The sequence below is a fragment of the Halichondria panicea genome, chromosome 10 (genome assembly GCF_963675165.1).
Source record: "Halichondria panicea chromosome 10, odHalPani1.1, whole genome shotgun sequence".
In the NCBI taxonomy this organism is placed as follows: Eukaryota; Metazoa; Porifera; class Demospongiae; order Suberitida; family Halichondriidae; genus Halichondria; species Halichondria panicea.
Window position 1 is genome coordinate 6,445,160 of NC_087386.1, and position 18,304 is coordinate 6,463,463.

Genomic DNA, 18,304 nt, shown 5'->3' on the forward strand with positions numbered 1-18,304 from the left:
CCTAGTACAGTTCCTTATCTTATAAATTATATCCACTGCACTGATGCGCCATATGAGCTAAGTAACCAATTGTCTGTCTGCTGAAATTTATTGAGAGATAAATCATGGTACGGTGATTGTAATAATTATTGTGTACATTGTAGAGCATCAGAATCAAGAATATTAATTATATCCTCACTCCTGTAGATGGAATCACCTGAATATAAAGCCATCAGCAGTTGCAGAGATGAGCTGGGTAGTCTACTCTCCACTTGTCTTGAAGAAGTGGCCTGTCCGTTACGTCAGAGTGAAGCACTAACTGACAAACGATACAAGACTATTATCGGACGCGAAGATGGCACTGATCTGCTTATCGATGATTTCTTGATCTTCATCAAATCTTCCCCGTTGAATTGTTATGTTGAATTCATGACAACTATAACAAAACATGGGAACAGACTTGTTAGAGATTTCGTCAAGAATACAATTGAAGCTAAACGAAAGAAGTTCTATAGAGAATTACTCATAGTTCCACCAAGTATGTATAATAATGGTGATATGATCATGATTGAATTTTCCCATGCTCACAGGTTTCGTGGCATCTCAGGAATACGACGTCTTTGTCAGCTACAGCCATGAGGATGACACTATGCCCACAGTGGACACTCTTATGTCGCGGCTGAAGCAAGAAGGCCTCAGCGTGTTCGTTGGCGAACGTAGCATTCGGCCTGGGGACAAATGGCCATTTGAGATTTCCTCCGCTATCAAAACCTGCAAAGCATTTGTCGTTATGCTCACTAAAGAATACATGAAGTCCGTGTACTGCAATGGAGAGCTGTACGAAGCAGAAGCTCTTAGCAAGCGTTTGTTCCCAGTGGTGTGTGAGCATGGTTGGGGAGATGTGCCTGGAGCTACCCCTGTGATTGAAGTGTTGAAGGTCTTTCAGGATGTGTCTCTAGTGGCAGGAAATAAGGAGAAGCAACTAACAAAACTGGTCCAAAGCATCAAAGGTCAGTCAGTAATGAATCTCAGAAATTAGTGTGCCACCATCTTAATTGAAGTACTGTTACTAAGCAGTATTTCGTTTTGCAGGAGCTGTGGCACCATTATCACCTTTATCACCCGTTGCCGTAGCTCCAGATTCACCTAATCTGCCCACCGATCAGGCTGGTAAAATGTAGTCACTGTACTTCAAACCTTTACTCCCACACACACCACACACACGCACACACACACAGACGGAGCTACACCTGAGAGGAAACAATCGTTAATAGCTGATGCTAAATTCGCTGCCTGGAAGGAAAAGCTTGCGCCAAAGCTGTCTCTAGAAATCAGGCAATATGATCTAATTTTGGTTGCTGGATTATTTGACAAAGTGGAGCCTTATTTAGATCAGTTCGGATTAACAGATGGTGAAAAGAGTGACGTGCGTGCTAGTGCTCTGCTCAATGGCACCCAGGTTGGAATGAACACTGCTTTTTCAACGTGGAAGTCCCACCAACCTTGGCATGCAACGTATGGGGCACTACTGGATATTGTGTTGAGGCTGAAGAAAGTGAAGATAGCTCTTAGACTGTGCGAATTCCTGGACCAACTGCAATGTTAGCAATGTTAGCAATTTAGCAAACTGCTTTATTAATTTTATACATTTTGTAGCTCTATATTATGTATATAATTATTATTGTTATTATTGTTTCAGAGACTCAGTGTCATGAGTGTGAATAGACATGTCATCAATGGGGCCGGGCATGGTGGAGTATATACAGGGGTGTGGCACATAGAGGGGTCTTCCCAGGAAATACAGGGGTGGGGCATGTAGGGGGTTCTCCCAGCTGAGCTAGCTCAGCCCAATTTGTCCTTTGTTTATACTACACATGTATAATATTATAGTATTCAATGACTACTGATACAGCGGAATACAAAGCCATCTGTAGCTGCAGAGTGGATCTGACAGAGAGGCTCTCTAATTGCTTCAAAGATGTAGCTGAATACTTAAGTCAGAGTGGAGCACTGACTGACAAACAATGCCAGACAATCATCAGTGCTGAGATGATCCTAAATTATGTTCTTGTGGACATCAAAGACCCAGACACAACATTGGATGCATTTGCTTACTTTGTGACAGCAATGAAACAAAGTGGAAACACATTCTTCAAAGCATTTGTCAAGAAAAAAATTGAAGCTAAACGAAAGGAATTCTATAGGGAACTGCTCCAAGTTCCACTAAGTAACGGAAAATGGTGATAATTATATGATCATGATTGAATTTTCCCATGCTCACAGGTTTCGTGGCATCTCAGGAATACGACGTCTTCATCAGCTACAGCCGTGAGGCTGACACTATGCGCACAGTCGACGCACTCTTCTGTGCTCTCGACTGACACAAAAAGGCCTCAGCGTGTTTGTAGACAGAGATGACATTCGTCCTGGGAACAGATGGCGATCTGAAATTGCCTCCGCCATCAAAACCTGCAAAACCTTTGTTTGTGTGCTCACTAAGTGCTATATTACATGAGGTCTGTGTACTGCAATGGAGAGATGTACGAAGCAGTGGCTCTTAAGAAGCGTTTGTTCCCAGTGGTGTGTGAGGATGGTTGGGGAGATGTGCCTGGAGGTGCTCCTATGACAGAGGTAGTGAGAAACTTTCAGTATGTCTCTCTAGTGGCAGAGGACAGGGAGACACAACTGACAAGACTGGTGCAATGGATCAAAGGTCAGTCATTGCATTGCAATCACTCTCATAGTGTTACTGAACTTATTTTGAAGTACTTTGATGATATCATTATTCATTTTGCAGAAACTGTGGCACCTTTATCACCTGTTGCAGTAGCTCCAGGCTTGTCTAATCTTCCCACCGATCGTGGTGGTAAGATGATGCTTGTGTTATTATCCCTCATGCAGACCCCTCGTACTCTGTAATGGAAGATGTGTGTAAGAAGACTGGAGTGAGTGATCAACAACTCGATCAAGAAATCTCTGAGAGTGACATCATTCTATTGGTGGAGAAATGTCCTCACCTACTGAGCATGCACAAGGTACGTAGTACATCTAAATCATATACGTCCTGACATTTTGGCGAGAAGAGAAATGGTGTATATGTATGTGTATGGGGGATTGATGACATGTATCTAGAGGGTTCGGGGTATGCCCCCAGGAACTCATTACTACTGCTATTAAGAATATTGTTCACCAGAACCACTCAATTGTATTCCCATCGAGTTTCTTCTAGAAGGTATTTCTGAGGGGGCAACTCCCACCAAATGTAACCCTGTTGATTGTTGCTTTTGTGCAGGCTTTGACAATTTACGATCTACAATATGTTTACGAGAAACTTAAAAGTGTAAGCCCTCACTGGTTCGATCTGGGATTGGCTCTAGGTCTAACTCATCCTGTTCTCACCAACATTATATAGCGAGCATCGTGGAAATAATGTGTTGTGCTTGCGTGAAATGTTGGCTCAGCTCCTGAGTACACAACGTGTAACATGGAGTCTCCTGTCAGATGGTCTCAAAAAGCCTACAGTGGAGCTCATCAATTTGGCTGATAGCATCACAGGTAACTATTTTTCAGTGTTTATGCATTTGACCCTGTGTGTTTCAGTGGTAATATGTACATCAAACGTCATTTAAATTTTTTTTCTTTGCATTCAGCCACAACTCCTAACCTGCTCAATCAACTCGACCTCACCCCAGCCAACCTTGGTGATGTAACTGATGTCACACGTCGTTATGGTAATCAAGCTGGAGTGGCTCATGCATTGAGAGTGTGGCAAAGAGTGAATCCTTCCAGAGCTACCTTCAGGGCCTTGGTGGGAATTGCCATAGGACTGAGAAGAGGAGACACCGCTACAGACATTTGTAGATTCATTGTAAAGGAACTGAACAAAGATATTTTTTATTCTGTGTCTTCAACACATTGTTGACATTAGCCTCAATCCCAGACCGAGTTTTCGCTTTTATAACGGTTAGGTGAACAACTGGGCCTGGTACTAGTTGTCTGCGCATGCGTCAGTCGTTTGTCAGATTCTGACCAATGGATATTCTCGTTCACTTTCGTGACATTTATATTCGTGTACTATCGTGTACTAGAAGTCAGTTCCCGTTTTATCATTATTTGGAATGGCTCTTAGCTGAAGCTTCTCTTTTCTCTGAAGCTTATTCTGAAGACTGAACAACAAGGGAAGAGGTATAAAGCTTTGTCAAGCTTGTTAAGGTCAAATATTTTTGTGTGGGCCCTATGGCTATGCTATCAAGTCTTGTTCATGTTTGGCAAGATTACCGGTACGTAGGTAGACTATAGTTTCATCATTAATATGGTGGATCAAGTGAAGAGTGTGAGCTAGAGAACTTGGTGCTGCCATCATCAGCTCGTCGACACAATGACACTATAACCTGTTTAATACGAGAAATTTAATATGTATAGATCTACACGTATTTAAAATGTCTACTTCTCTGTACAGGAGCAATGGCTAATATCCAGCTATCCCAACAGTGCTCCTCTTGGCTATACTAACGGACGAGACTGGACAGTTTGAGGTAAGGGTTTAACCGTCTTTGGTTTATTTTAATATTGTCCTATACTCACAGGACTGGAGCATGACCTGCTCATTCGAGCGTTGCTGGGTAGCTCAGAGACATCAAGAGAATCTACGTTTTCTCAAGCAAAATTTAACTGAGTTACGAGTTGGGGCCTAGAATCAGAGAAGTCCAGCAACCTGCTAAATCTTTTTGAAACGTAATTTGAAGGCATTCAATCATCCTGAAGTTGCCCTGGGTCACTGTAATTGTGCTGCAGCACAACTGGCAACTCCCCAGGTCCTTGTGAAGCAGCTCCCTATGTGCATCTTTTGTGTACTCACTCTGTGCATTTTCTGTGTACAAATTTAGATTATTGATTTATTAAATATTTTTGCCAACCACAAATATACAATGAAAATTTGACGCATGCGCAGACAACTAGTACCAGGCCCAGTTGTTTGCCTAACCGTTATAAAAGCGAAAACTCGGCCTGGGATCGAGGCTATGTTGACATTAATGTTGTGGTGGTCTGTGTAAAGTTGAGCATGCGCAGTATGAGCACCTGGAAAACAGGGGTGGGGCATGTAGGGGTTTTTCCCAATTGAGCTCACATTTGCTTTTAAAAAAATAGGCGTGCTCCCTCCCCCGGCCCCGGCCCCATCTATGTTGAGCAAGAATCAAAACAAGAATTTTCATTGTCTATTATTATCAGTTTAGCATTATTGTGTGAGATCACAACAGCTATAAAAAGGTACATGCATGCTGCACTGAGTCAACAGTATTTACACATTGCAATAAGATTATATCCCCGGCCCCCCTCACAGATAGTAAAGAAACCATCTGTCTGTAGCTGCAAAGTGTAGCCAATAGATAATAATGGGGATCACTGTGGAGTTGTGGAGAGCTCGTATTGGGCTGTTCGGTGGTGGGAGGGGATCCCGACCACACTGTAAAGCTCCCTCGACAAAACACCAGCCTCTACACTTCAGTGATACAGTGGATACAACTGCGAAGCTTGTTCAAGGAGGCTTGATTTTATTGTTAATTCTCAAGTTTCTGAGCTCTCAAGACAAATCACATTTGCTAAAACGCACAAGGAATGCTGGTCTCCTGGTGATTGCCATTGTTGGATTGGTCCACTCTCTTGCCCATCTCTTGCTGCTAGCTGGAGACATTGAGAGCAATCCTGGGCCTCGAATGGGTAAGTTTTAGTATAGTCTATATTGTGAAGGTTTGACTGCATGTAAAGGTAAATCATGATGGTAAAGGTCTCTACTAAGAAACTAAATTTCTTCGTTACAGATGAAGTTCTGACTCTGCGTGGCCATCTGAAGGACGCTTGCAGCAAGCTGTTCAAGGCTCGTACAGAATGGTTCAATATTGGGCTAACTCTCAGTGTTGATGACAATACTCTTACTACTATCCGCCAGGAGCATTCTAGTAACCATGGTGACTGTCTCCGAGAAATGTTGGCTCATCGTATCCAGGCAACAGATTCACTAACTTGGAGAGATGTGTGCAAGAGTCTCAGACACGTCACAGTAGGACGCAGCGATGTGGCAGATGAAATAGAGGGATATGTTTCAGGTAGTTAAGTACAAGTAGCCGAACCTCTCCAACTCAGAAGCTAAAAAAAGTTTTATATTGATGGCATTGATAATTTAAGCAAAGCTGAGCGCTAGCTGTTTGTTAGCCAGAAAAGAGCTGCAAAGCTGCATGCATGTTCCTTAATCTATGCATATACAATGTATACTGCCAGAAGCAGCCCGTCTTGTGAACTCTTTAAGCTCCTCTTCATTGTCAACAATTGCATTATACCTCTTCTATATAATTGTAACGCTCTATTACCTAATATGCATTTTGAGCGAAGGCGAGAGGCATTAGCACAGCGCACCTTGCATCACTCGTTCAGTAGAGCACTCAATAGCAAGTATACAGGAAAGACCTCTACTAACATTAATACAGCAGGATACGCATAATTATTGTTGAGTGTGTCATTCCATACTGTAGGGTACTCTGCTCAACCAGTGAGTGAAGTTCTTCAAGGACTAATGAACAAATATCAAATCACTACTTTTCAAGTCGACTGTGAAATCCAGCAAAAGGACATACCGTATTTGGCCCTCCACTTCGATAATGTTAACCTCTATGTTGATGTGATGGAATTAACCCCTGGGGAGCAAATGGATGTCAACCGTGCAGATACTAATCAATTAGCCATGATCAAGTGCTTGAAACTCTGGAAAGGAAAAAATCCTGCACAAGCGACATTCAGGGCCCTTCTGGAGATGTTGGTAAAGCTAAAGAAGGAAGAGATTGCTAGTCAAGTCTTGAAGGTGAATCTATGTGCACTTAGTATCCATAAGCCAATGCTTCAGTGATGCTTTTGCCACGGAACCACTGATGTAGCCCAATCCAGGGGCGTAGCCAGGGTTTTGAGGAAAGGGGTGCTACCATGACAAGATTTTTAGCCGCGCAGCGCCGAAATTTGGTTGACCGGAAGCCACACCTCTTATTAATGACGTAACAATTAATAGTTGGGCGTAGCCCAATCTTCTATTTGCATAGAGAAGCCTATTTTGCTACGAAAAAGAACTAGTCTATAGATTTAGACCATTTTAAATACCAATTCGTTTTGCTTGCCTACTAGCTAGCTAACTGCAGCAAGATCTGGAAGAGAAGGGGGTGCTCAGCTAGACAATCTGGTACACTTTGTGTACAATCTCAAATAGAAAGCGGGTGCTTGAGCACCATGAGCCCCCCTTTCTACGCCTCTGCAATCAGGTTGCAGTGTTCAAGCGTGTCTTATTAATGAATAAATATGCAACAGCACCAGCATGAGCCAGATACACTCCAAGTCAAGTTAGAGCTATAATGCATGGCATTCGAAGTTTCCTCTTGCAGTAGGTTTCCGCCCACTTGTGATTAATCATATTCATACCTAAATACCAGTGAACAAAACCAGTGCATGGTTCCCAACCGATCCACCTATAGCCACTGTTTGCACGTACCGAGCGTTTTCATCAACTGTATATATATACATATTATACTCTTTAACCTGATTGTCTTCATTTAGGATCACATTATGTCTATTCACACCACCACCCCTTCTTTGAAGTTAAGGACACAGGAGGATATCATCACCTCACTTCCAACACAGTCTAGTATGCAAGAAGCATCTAACTCACCTAAAGGTCAGTTTAATTATTATTGATGCAGTTATTTTAATATATCTATTCTCAGTTTCAAGAAGCTATACTCTCTCCTCCACCAAGTGGGAGCTGGACTCACTAGAAATGGACGAAAAGTTCTCAAAGTTGGTAATAAAACTTCGGCAATCTTTGGAAAGTCGAATTGTTTTGAAGAAGGTGACGGCTTGTTTAATGGATGTGAGCTGCTATAGACAAGTGTTCGAAGGCCCTAACCAGTGTTTGTTTCGGGAGAAACGAGAGGATCTACAAAAAGCGACCGATATCTACGATGTGTGGGATGTTATCCGTGGCTATTTTTCTTATTTTTCGTATGGATTGATTGACCATCTCACTGACCATCTTGGAAGCGAAGAAGACAAAGACAACTTCACAATTTATTTGAAAGAGTTTGAAGAGTATGCTAAACGAAGGATTCAGTACCCAACAAAGTTTGGTTCTGGTTCCAGAGATGATAGTACAGAGATGGTTGTGAAGCTCGACTCTACTTATGACAAGTGTGAGCTTCTTTACTTGAAACAGTTTGAAGAAAATCTATCAAAAATACTTAAAGTCAATGCAAACATGTTATTACTTCGTGGAATTAATGAAGGCTGTATTCAACTTGTATTCGAGGTACCCTCTTTCATTCCTCCCAACATCTTCCCACTCACATCCGATCAAGAAACAGAACTAAAGAATCATGGAGTAATCCAACTGGACTGCGGGGACTATCATTGCAAAGTACAGGTAAGTTATTAACCCAAGGGGGGCTGCGACCATGGGTTATATAGTAGTCTGTTGGTTATTTTATCAGTCTCAGTCTGCTCACCTGGATGCCTCCATACAATAAGTTAATATAGCGGTAGATTTTGATGAAGTTTTGTGTCGAATAAAAGCAAGTATATAGGAGCTGCATGCAAGTCTAGCCAAGGGACACCACTTGACATTTCTGCTAATTATGACTTATAATTAAAAGTCTATACCCATGCACGCTCTGCTATAGATCCGCCTAACTAATGGCAGCCAGTACTATAGACTCTGGAAACTACCACGGCAGCCTATAGCCTCTCGATTAGCCTCTCAACCCTTCGATCTTCTAGCTTAGAGCCTCCACATGTTCTGTTAACCTGGTCCAGAAGAGGTATACAACAATATCATATAGCATTGCCAGGATACAAGAATGCAAAGCTGATAAAGTATAGTACCCTAAAAAATGAAAGCAGCACCGCGGGTGCTGATGCCTCGGTGGAGGTGTAAAAATTAACTACAGCTACTATATAGCTATTATAGCAATAACTTTTATACACTGTCACACATTGATTATGATTATCATGATGAACATTTATACATTTTGCTGCATGTAGAACAGAGAAGCTCAACGAGTGGGTATTGATCGGCCATGATTGTTGTTAAAAACGATCGATGCCAAAAGTCCAAATGGCTGCTAGTATAGTAGCATCAGCAGAGCCTTGCAGCTCTCTTCTCACTCTTGCAGCTACCAATAGCTAGTGTTCTAGCTAACTACTAAGTAGAGTAGCAACACTCGGTGAATAAGTTTTGCTACATACTCTTCTGAAAAGGCTGCAATGGCATTCCAAGTAAGCAAAACTAGGCATAACTCGAGAACGAAGCTTTATTTTGCAAATCCACAAGTTAATGTCCAAGAAAATGTTACTAGAAGCCCATAGAAACTCTTACTTCAAGTTCATTGATCCTTGAGCAGCAGTCTACACACACACACACACACACAAACATATACTATACCGTATACCTCGCTTGCGCATGCGCACCGAGGTATAATGAATAGTGTAAGCAATTTCTATATAGCTATAGTAATTGTAGAGCGAGGTTCTGCATTAGGTGTGTATTTTATAAATAGGTGGTACAGGCTGGCCAATGCTGCCCTTCTTTAATTGCCCCATACAGGGGCGGATCCAGGAATTTTGAAAAGGGGGGGCAGTTTGAAGAAAATTTTTACTAAAAGAAAGGTCAACAGTTTTTAAAAGCCCAATCAGTGTAACTTTTCTGATCACGGATTGATTGATGACCGTATGACATACATAGTAGCAGGAGATAGCAGAAATGGATGAAATCTTGCTCTTCAGCTTCAAAACTCTACAACTAGAGATCGTCTGCTGTTCTGCATGCTGCAATAATTGATTGTTGCTCTAAGCCACACCCACTTCGTGAGCCAGAAAGGGGGGACACATGCCCCTTGTGCCCTGCACTGGATCCGCCACTGCCATGCAGTGTGAAGTCGAAAAATATGGCCGACTAGCTAGTAAACTATGGCATTTTTCTTCAGTTTGTAGATAGATAGGAGCAAGAACTCTTCGAGCCGCTCTCAGGAATATCATAAACTGCTGGTAGGTCACTGTTTAGTTCTTGTTAGAGTCTTTCTTTGTCTAATATTTGACGACTAAAATCGGCAATGACCACACGATCTTTGTGGCAAATTTTTTGCCATCTAGTTAGCGTACTGATAGCTAGCAAGCGCTGTAATAGTTACTTATGAGTAGTGCAACAGTATAGACACATCAAATAATAGCAATATCTTCCTTTCTCACAAAAAACAAAAAACAAAAACTCATGAATAATTCATGAGCAAACACTGCATCGTAACCTTAAGCAGACTTTTAGCGCAAACTTTTGGACCATTTATATGTGGGTCTGTGATGAGTGATCACACTATATTAACTCTGTACAGGATGGAACCACTGCATTGTATGTAGCTGCTCGGAATGGTCATGTGAGGGCAGTGGAATTGTTGATTGCAGCAAAAGTTCAAGTTAACATTCAACAAAAGGTGATCATTACTGCTAGTCAGCTCTTAGTAGTACTATTTGGATTTGTACAGGATGGTTGGACAGCATTGTACATTGCCAGTCAGGAGGGTCACTGTGGAGTTGTTAGAATGTTGTTGGAGGCCAAGGCTGATATCAACGTCAAGACTAATGTGAGTCACGCTGCATGGTGGTGTTTGTGTACTCTGATTCCATGGTTGAGTGTGTGTACTGTCACCTCTGTGTTAGCCTCGTTTCCAGGTCGATTTTTTTCGAAGGGGGAAAAGGCCTGGTGTCCATTGCTTGGGTGTTAGTGCGCATGGTAATCGTGCACTATAATGTAAAACGTTTGCAAACTAGTCCGTTTACTAGGAATATGTTCCGTAATACGTACTTCCATACTGAAGCTGTGGCTTATGCCCTCTATTGCGTTGGCCAAGAAAGCTGGCCGGTACACTTAGTCTGAAGTCTGAGGGTTCTACGATGGTCGTATTGTCGGGTTGTCTTCTCTAAGCAGTTAGGAGTACCACAGGAAGCACAAGGACTTGCTATAGTCCGTCTTTCCAAGCTCAGACATCCCGACCATACGACTGTCTTGAGGTAGACGAGAGCCTCTTCTGACTTCAGACTATATAGTGTGCAAGCCTTCTTGATCAACATAATAGAAGCACAGCATGGTAGATAGGGGAAAAAGAAGGGGATTCCCCATATTTTACAGCATAACTAAGCGTATGCGCACTATCAGTGGTCACCAGGCCGCAATTTTCCCCCTTCCATTCCTTACAAAAAAATTGGCTTGGGAACGAGGCTACCTCTGTGTATGAGTAGACTGAGTAGTGGAGAGTGTACAATTAGCTGGTCCAGTTGCTGTGACATATAATTATATATTTATGGTCTATAACAGAACAACTGGACAGCTCTGCATGTAGCCAGTGATAAGGGACATGATGAGATAGTGAGAGTCCTCTTAGCAGCCAAGGCTACAGTCAACGCTCAGGACAAGGTTGGTTTTGTTGTACAATTCCCATAACACTAGTTGTGCAAACACATTTCCCACAACATGCTGTTTACATTGTTTTCCTCCTATGTACTGTATACAGTCGGGACAGACCCCTCTTTGGAGAGCCAGTCTCAGTGGTCACCAGAAATGTATGGAGCTCCTAATCGATGCTGGGGCAAATATTGATCTACCAAACAAGGTGAGTGTAAGTAGCTGTACACACATCTCAGAGGCCACTAGCCACAGAGCCTCCCCATATCATGTTCTGTTGACCTGGTCCATTAGAAACCAGAGTGTTTGGTATAGTCTCCTGACATTATAGTGTAGATAGATATGCCTCGAGGCGTAGCTGCACGAGGTATACGGTAAAGCTGTATGAGTGATGTTGTGTAATGAGTGGATCTGTACTATCTTGACTCTGTACAGGATGGATTCACTGCGTTGATTGTAGCTGCTCAGAATGGTCATGTGAGGGCAGTGGAATCATTAATTGCAGCAAAAGCTATAGTTGACATTCCACGGAAGGTGAGATTTACTACTTGTCTGTTAGTAATTATTTGGATGTGTACAGGATGGATCCACAGCATTGTACATGGCCAGTCAGCGTGGTCACTGTGGAGTTGTTAGAATATTGTTGGAGGCCAAGGCTGACGTTCACAACAAGACTAATGTGAGTCACGCTGCATGGTGGTGTTTGTGTACTCTACTGATTCCATGGTTGAGTGTGTGTACTGTCACCTCTGTGTTAGCCTCGTTTCCAGGTCGATTTTTTTCGAAGGGGGAAAAGACCTGGTGTCCATTGCTTGGGTGTTAGTGCGCATGGTAATCGTGCACTAATGTAAAACTTTTGCAAACTAGTCCGTTTACTAGGAATATGTTCCGTAATACGTACTTCCATACTGAAGCTATGGCTTATGCCCTCTATTGCGTTGGCCAAGAAAGCTGGCCGGTACACTTAGTTTGAAGTCTGAGGATTCTACGATGGTCATATTGTCGGGTTGTCTTCTCTAAGCAGTTAGAAGTACCACAGGAAGCACAAAGACTTGCTATAGCCCGTCCTTCCAAGCTCAGACATCCCGACCATACGACCGTCTTGAGGTAGACGAGAGCCTCTTCTGGCTTCAGACTAGTGTGCAAGCCTTCTTGATCAACACAATAGAAGCACAGCATGGTAGATAGGAGAAAAGAAGGGGATTCCCCATATTTTACAGCATAACTAAGCGTATGTGCACTATAAGTAGACACCAGGCCGCATTTTTCCCCATTTCATTCCTTACAAAAAATTTGGCCTGGGAACGAGGCTACCTCTGTGTATGAGTGGACTGAGTAGTGGAGAGTGTACAATTAGCTGGTCCAGTTGCTGTGATATATAATTATATATTTATGGTCTATAACAGAACAACTGGACAGCTCTGCATGTAGCCAGTGATAAGGGACATGATGAGATAGTGAGGGTCCTCTTAGCAGCCAAGGCTACAGTCAACGCTCAGGACAAGGTTGGTTTTGTTGTACAATTCCCATATAACACTAGTTGTGCAAACACATTTATCACAACATGCTGTTTACATTGTTTTCCTCCTATGTACTGTATACAGTCGGGACAGACCCCTCTTTGGAGAGCCAGTCTCAGTGGTCACCAGAAATGTATGGAGCTCCTAATCGATGCTGGGGCAAATATTGATCTACCAAACAAGGTGAGTGTAAGTAGCTGTACACACATCTCAGAGGCCACTAGCTACAGAGCCTCCCCATATCATGTTCTGTTGACCTGGTCCATTAGAAACCAGAGCTATAATCGTGTTTGGTATAGTCTCCTGACATTATAGTGTAGATAGATATGCCTCGAGGCGTAGCTGCACGAGGTATATACGGTAAAGCTGTATGAGTGATATTGTGTAATGAGTGGATCTGTACTATCTTGACTCTGTACAGGATGGATTCACTGCGTTGATTGTAGCTGCTCAGAATGGTCATGTGAGGGCAGTGGAATCATTAATTGCAGCAAAAGCTATAGTTGACGTTCAACAGAAGGTGAGATTTACTACTTGTCTGTTAGTAATTATTTGGATGTGTACAGGATGGATCCACAGCATTGTACATGGCCAGTCAGCGTGGTCACTGTGGAGTTGTTAGAATATTGTTGGACGCCAAGGCTGACGTCCACGTCAAGACTAATGTGAGTCACGCTGCATGGTGGTGTTTGTGTACTCTACTGATTCCATGGTTGAGTGTGTGTACTGTCACCTCTGTGTTTAGCCTCGTTTCCAGGTCGATTTTTTTCAAAGGGGGAAAAGGCCTGGTGTCCATTGCTTGGGTGTTAGTGCGCATGGTAATCGTGCACTAATGTAAAACTTTTGCAAACTAGTCCGTTTACTAGGAATATGTTCCGTAATACGTACTTCCATACTGAAGCTATGGCTTATGCCCTCTATTGCGTTGGCCAAGAAAGCTGGCCGGTACACTTAGTTTGAAGTCTGAGGATTCTACGATGGTCATATTGTCGGGTTGTCTTCTCTAAGCAGTTAGAAGTACCACAGGAAGCACAAAGACTTGCTATAGCCCGTCCTTCCAAGCTCAGACATCCCGACCATACGACCGTCTTGAGGTAGACGAGAGCCTCTTCTGGCTTCAGACTAGTGTGCAAGCCTTCTTGATCAACACAATAGAAGCACAGCATGGTAGATAAGAGAAAAGAAGGGGATTCCCCATATTTTACAGCATAACTAAGCGTATGCGCACTATAAGTAGACACCAGGCCGCATTTTTCCCCCTTCCATTCCTTACAAAAAAATTGGCCTGGGAACGAGGCTACCTCTGTGTATGAGTGGACTGAGTAGTGGAGAGTGTACAATTAGCTGGTCCAGTTGCTGTGATATATAATTATATATTTATGGTCTATAACAGAACAACTGGACAGCTCTGCATGTAGCCAGTGATAAGGGACATGATGAGATAGTGAGGGTCCTCTTAGCAGCCAAGGCTACAGTCAACACTCAGGACAAGGTTGGTTTTGTTGTACAATTCCCATAACACTAGTTGTGCAAACACATTTATCACAACATGCTGTTTACATTGTTTTCCTCCTATAAACTGTATACAGTCGGGACAGACCCCTCTTTGGAGAGCCAGTTTCAGTGGTCACCAGAAATGTATGGAGCTCCTAATCGATGCTGGGGCAAATATTGATCTACCCAACAAGGTGAGTGTAAATAGCATCTCAGAGGCCACTAGCCACAGAGCCTCCCCATATCATGTTCTGTTGACCTGGTCCATTAGAAACCAGAGCTATAATCGTGTTTGGTATAGTTGGTGTACAGTAGACTCTCGTTAATCCGGCCACCCTTGGGACCATGCAGCTTGGCCGGAATAGCGAGGTGGCCATACTTCAGATAATTAGCCGCGGCTTAAAAACGACCTTACCTCGAATCTAATCACTGATTTGCAGTTCTTGTCTCGAGGATAATGAAAGATAATGAATCATTCTGCTCTCTATTTAAGTGTAATCCAATTTTATTTACTAAACCAGACCCAAAACATCATATCCGGCCGTAATACACATATAAAATTACATTGACAACGTTATTTGGGACAGCCAGCACTGGCCGGTAAACGGAATAGCGAGTGGCCGTACTTCAGGGTGAGTTTTGTGCAGTAAACATAGAGGTAGTATTCCTGCCAAACCAAATGGCCGGTATATCGAGGTGGCCGTACTTCAGAGAGCCGGAATAGCGAGAGTCTACTGTATATCTCCTGACATTATAGTGTAGATAGATATGCCTCGAGGCGTAGCTGCACGAGGTATACGGTAAAGCTGACCGTGTGTGTGTGTGTGTGTGTGTGTGTGTGTGTGTGTGCGTGCGTGCGTGCGTGCGTGCGTGTTCCAGTTGTAACCGAAAACTATGTTCAGCTTCTGTATTTAAAGAAAAAGAAGCCAGTTTCATAATAGTGGCTATTTTAAGCTTATTTGTTTGCTGGCATAGCCAAAGATAACTGGTCCAGACACTGTCTAGAGCTAGTTGTTTTTTCTGGCTGGTTGCTGCATGCAGTAGGTACGTGGAGGGAGGGGCTGACTAATTGCATCAAGAGGGGGAGTGGCTCTGTACCGTTCGCTTGGAGGGAGGGGCTGGCTGCTCATATTCTGTCCACGCTGTGCAAGGCTTTGAGTGTGGACAGGAGCCTTGGTGTGGACGAGCTCTCTTTTTCCTAGTTGTCTTCTTGTTTGAATAGTGTTGCTATGTGGTAGTCATGCAAGCTTATATAACTGGATGCAATCAGATGAGACAATGCACAGTGCCTCGGGGTTTATGACAGTAAACCCCTCTACACTGTACATTAACTAATACATATACCCCACTTGGGGTCTGTATCATAGTAACTACCATAAACTCCCTTGCCTTGAGGACGCACTGATTTTATACTAGATGTACGCAGCCAATAAAAGCTAGACACTTACTAGGGCAGGACAGATAGGTGGGGCTCGCTAAACACCAGGAAGGCTGGAGGAAGGGGAATTACTGATTGGACATTGACAAGTTAGTGCGTAGAGCTAGAAGCTTAGCACTGGCTACAAGCTATACTAGGAGTGCATGAATGAATACATGCACTCTTGGCTATACGCACAAGCTTTTTGTTGAATAGTTTTTGAGACTGTTAGCTAGTTGTATCCAAGGTAAAGTAGCTTGGGTAGCAAGTACTTTTCATTCCAGTGGGTATAATTATAACACTTAATTATTGTCCACGTTGCACTATACATTCGAATTTATGGCAAACGTAAACCATATTTGGTCTTAGGGCTTCGCTCTTGTCCTCGGAGGTTTACTGCCATAGGTTCTGCTGTAGTGGACAATAAGTAACCAATCACCTTCACTTCCAAGCTGCGTTACTTCTAAGTGGCCTCATCCGGGTTAGTAGTGACCTCTGACCTTCCTAACTAGGAAGTGAATTGCCCTAATGGGCTTCCGTAGGTTAGGGTTGTGGTGTTTGAGTACTCTGCTGATTCCATGGTTTAGTGTGTGTACTGTCACCTCTGTGTGTGAGTGGACTGAGTAGTGGAGAGTGTACAATTAGCTGGTCCAGTTGCTGTGATATATATGGTTTATGGTTTATGGTCTATAACAGGACAACATGACAGCTCTGTATGAAGCCAGTAGGAATGGACATGATGAGATAGTGAGGGCCCTCTTAGCAGCCAAGGCTACAGTCAACATTCAGCGCAAGGTTGGTTTTGTTGTACAAACATATTTCCCACAACATGCTGTTTACATTGTTTTCCTCTTATATGTACAGCCGGGACAGACCCCTCTTTGGACAGCCAGTTTCAGTGGTTACCAGAAATGTATGGAGCTCCTAATCGATGCTGGGGCCAATGTTGATATACCCAATGAGGAGGTGAGTGTAAGTAGCCGTACACACATCTCAGAGGCCACTAGCCACAGAGCCTCCCCATGTTCTGTGTAGAGAGCACTCAGAGGAGGTCTGACAACCTGTGCGCCTAACATTAATTTTTGCTGAATCAGCATTTTCATATAACTTGCCTTTAGAGGTACGTGTAGACTCCTCTGTCTTGTATTGTTAGGTCTAGTTTTAGTAATAGGAGCTCTAACTCTCTCAAGTATAAAGACAATTTCAGCAATTTTAATTCTAGGCGTACGGTTGTCGGACCTCCTCTAGATCTGTATAGTGTAGATAGTCATGTGATATTGTATAATGAGTGGGTCTGTACATGTGCATGGTGAGTGATGGTTCACCTGCTCACACTATCTTGACTCTGTACAGGATGGAACCACTGCGTTGTTAGTAGCTGCTCGGAATGGTCATGTGAGGGCAGTGGAAGTGTTGATCGCTGCGAAAGCTCAAGTTGACTATCAAGATAAGGTGAGATTTACTGCTCAGTTGTCTGTTAGTTATTATTTGGATGTGTACAGGGTAGAGGGACGGCATTGCACTTTGCCAGAGTCCCTGTTGAGTTGTTAAAATAGGGTTAGCTAGGGTTAGGGTTGTGGTGTTTGAGTACTCAGCTGATTCTATGCATGGTTGAGTGTGTGTACTGTCACCTCTGTGTATGAGTGGACCGAGAGTGTCCATTTGCAGTGATATATAATTATATGGGTAGCGGAGAGTGTCCATTTGCAGTGATATTATGATATCTGTGCCAGTAACTACACGAGTGCCTGCAAGGCACGAGTGACAGTTACTATAGACACGGACGAGTGATAATCATCAGTATCCATGGGATAATGCATTTATTGCTTAGCAACCAAAATGCAGGTTGAATCTGCGCATGCGCGACATGTGGTTGCTTTATCAATCACAAGGATGCGTAGCAATAAAATTGAGTTTCTCCTAGTTGAAGACGAGTTTAAGAGAAAGAAAACAGACAAAGAAATAATACTCTAGAACAACAGGAGAGCTTGCAGAAGGCTACTAAAAGATTTTGTAAAGAAAAAAAGACAAGAAAAACGTTGACAACCAGCAATCCCGTTTTGAAAATAGATAGTTCTGAATTCGAAGGATAAACAGCATGTGCTTGCTTTCTATCATGCTCCAGTGTATCAGAAGAGGAAACATGGACCGCTATAGCAAAAGAAAAGTGTGACAACCGTTTTGTTGCAAACGAATTACAAAAGCCTGAACAGGCTTAAATAATGGTGGTGCAGTACACTTCTACATGTGCAGTATTCCGCTCAAAGCACTCATTCCCAATACTGATGCCTGTTAGATGCATTAAATATGACTGCTGAAACTGAACACTGACAACCTCCTGACCCTCAGCCTCACTGCAAAAGAGCAAAGAAGTTATACAGAGCATCAGAAAACATGAAAAGATACTGATGA

At 43.0% G+C, this 18,304-nt stretch overlaps 2 protein-coding genes and 1 long non-coding RNA gene across 15 annotated transcripts in view; all 3 read left to right on the top strand.

Annotated features, from left to right (window-relative positions):
• LOC135342709 (uncharacterized) overlaps positions 1 to 1,705 on the top strand; it is a 33,831-nt gene extending 32,126 nt beyond the window's left edge. The window contains exons 2-6 of the mRNA XM_064539532.1: positions 6 to 107; positions 187 to 517; positions 570 to 989; positions 1,072 to 1,149; positions 1,218 to 1,705. Coding sequence (XP_064395602.1) covers positions 105 to 107; positions 187 to 517; positions 570 to 989; positions 1,072 to 1,149; positions 1,218 to 1,585 — 1,200 coding nt within the window. The 5' untranslated portion in view covers positions 6 to 104 and the 3' untranslated portion in view covers positions 1,586 to 1,705. The remainder of the gene's footprint in view (positions 1 to 5; positions 108 to 186; positions 518 to 569; positions 990 to 1,071; positions 1,150 to 1,217) is intronic.
• Positions 1,706 to 1,875: 170 nt separating this feature from the next.
• LOC135342824 (uncharacterized) lies at positions 1,876 to 4,995 on the top strand. 2 transcript variants are annotated; one of them, XR_010396941.1, is made up of 6 exons: positions 1,876 to 2,206; positions 2,263 to 2,692; positions 2,777 to 3,014; positions 3,272 to 3,534; positions 3,630 to 4,514; positions 4,566 to 4,995. It is a non-coding gene; the product is annotated as an uncharacterized LOC135342824 (long non-coding RNA). The 2 variants fall into 2 exon arrangements; XR_010396942.1 differs by lacking the exons at positions 1,876 to 2,206; positions 2,263 to 2,692; positions 2,777 to 3,014 and adding an exon at positions 3,062 to 3,211.
• A 319-nt stretch (positions 4,996 to 5,314) lies between these two features.
• LOC135342580 (serine/threonine-protein phosphatase 6 regulatory ankyrin repeat subunit B-like) overlaps positions 5,315 to 18,304 on the top strand; it is a 40,029-nt gene continuing 27,039 nt past the window's right edge. For 11 of the 12 annotated variants that reach the window (XM_064539336.1, XM_064539331.1, XM_064539335.1 and 8 more), the window contains exons 1-20: positions 5,315 to 5,697; positions 5,799 to 6,083; positions 6,507 to 6,832; positions 7,573 to 7,690; positions 7,740 to 8,434; positions 10,395 to 10,493; positions 10,545 to 10,643; positions 11,375 to 11,473; positions 11,571 to 11,669; positions 11,897 to 11,995; positions 12,042 to 12,140; positions 12,868 to 12,966; positions 13,066 to 13,164; positions 13,403 to 13,501; positions 13,548 to 13,646; positions 14,375 to 14,473; positions 14,571 to 14,669; positions 16,589 to 16,687; positions 16,757 to 16,858; positions 17,246 to 17,344. In XM_064539336.1, the coding sequence (XP_064395406.1) occupies positions 5,373 to 5,697; positions 5,799 to 6,083; positions 6,507 to 6,832; positions 7,573 to 7,690; positions 7,740 to 8,434; positions 10,395 to 10,493; positions 10,545 to 10,643; positions 11,375 to 11,473; positions 11,571 to 11,669; positions 11,897 to 11,995; positions 12,042 to 12,140; positions 12,868 to 12,966; positions 13,066 to 13,164; positions 13,403 to 13,501; positions 13,548 to 13,646; positions 14,375 to 14,473; positions 14,571 to 14,669; positions 16,589 to 16,687; positions 16,757 to 16,858; positions 17,246 to 17,344 (3,237 nt within the window). In that variant the 5' untranslated portion in view covers positions 5,315 to 5,372. The remainder of the gene's footprint in view (positions 5,698 to 5,798; positions 6,084 to 6,506; positions 6,833 to 7,572; positions 7,691 to 7,739; positions 8,435 to 10,394; positions 10,494 to 10,544; positions 10,644 to 11,374; positions 11,474 to 11,570; positions 11,670 to 11,896; positions 11,996 to 12,041; positions 12,141 to 12,867; positions 12,967 to 13,065; positions 13,165 to 13,402; positions 13,502 to 13,547; positions 13,647 to 14,374; positions 14,474 to 14,570; positions 14,670 to 16,588; positions 16,688 to 16,756; positions 16,859 to 17,245; positions 17,345 to 18,304) is intronic. The other variant, XM_064539341.1, reaches the window with a different exon arrangement.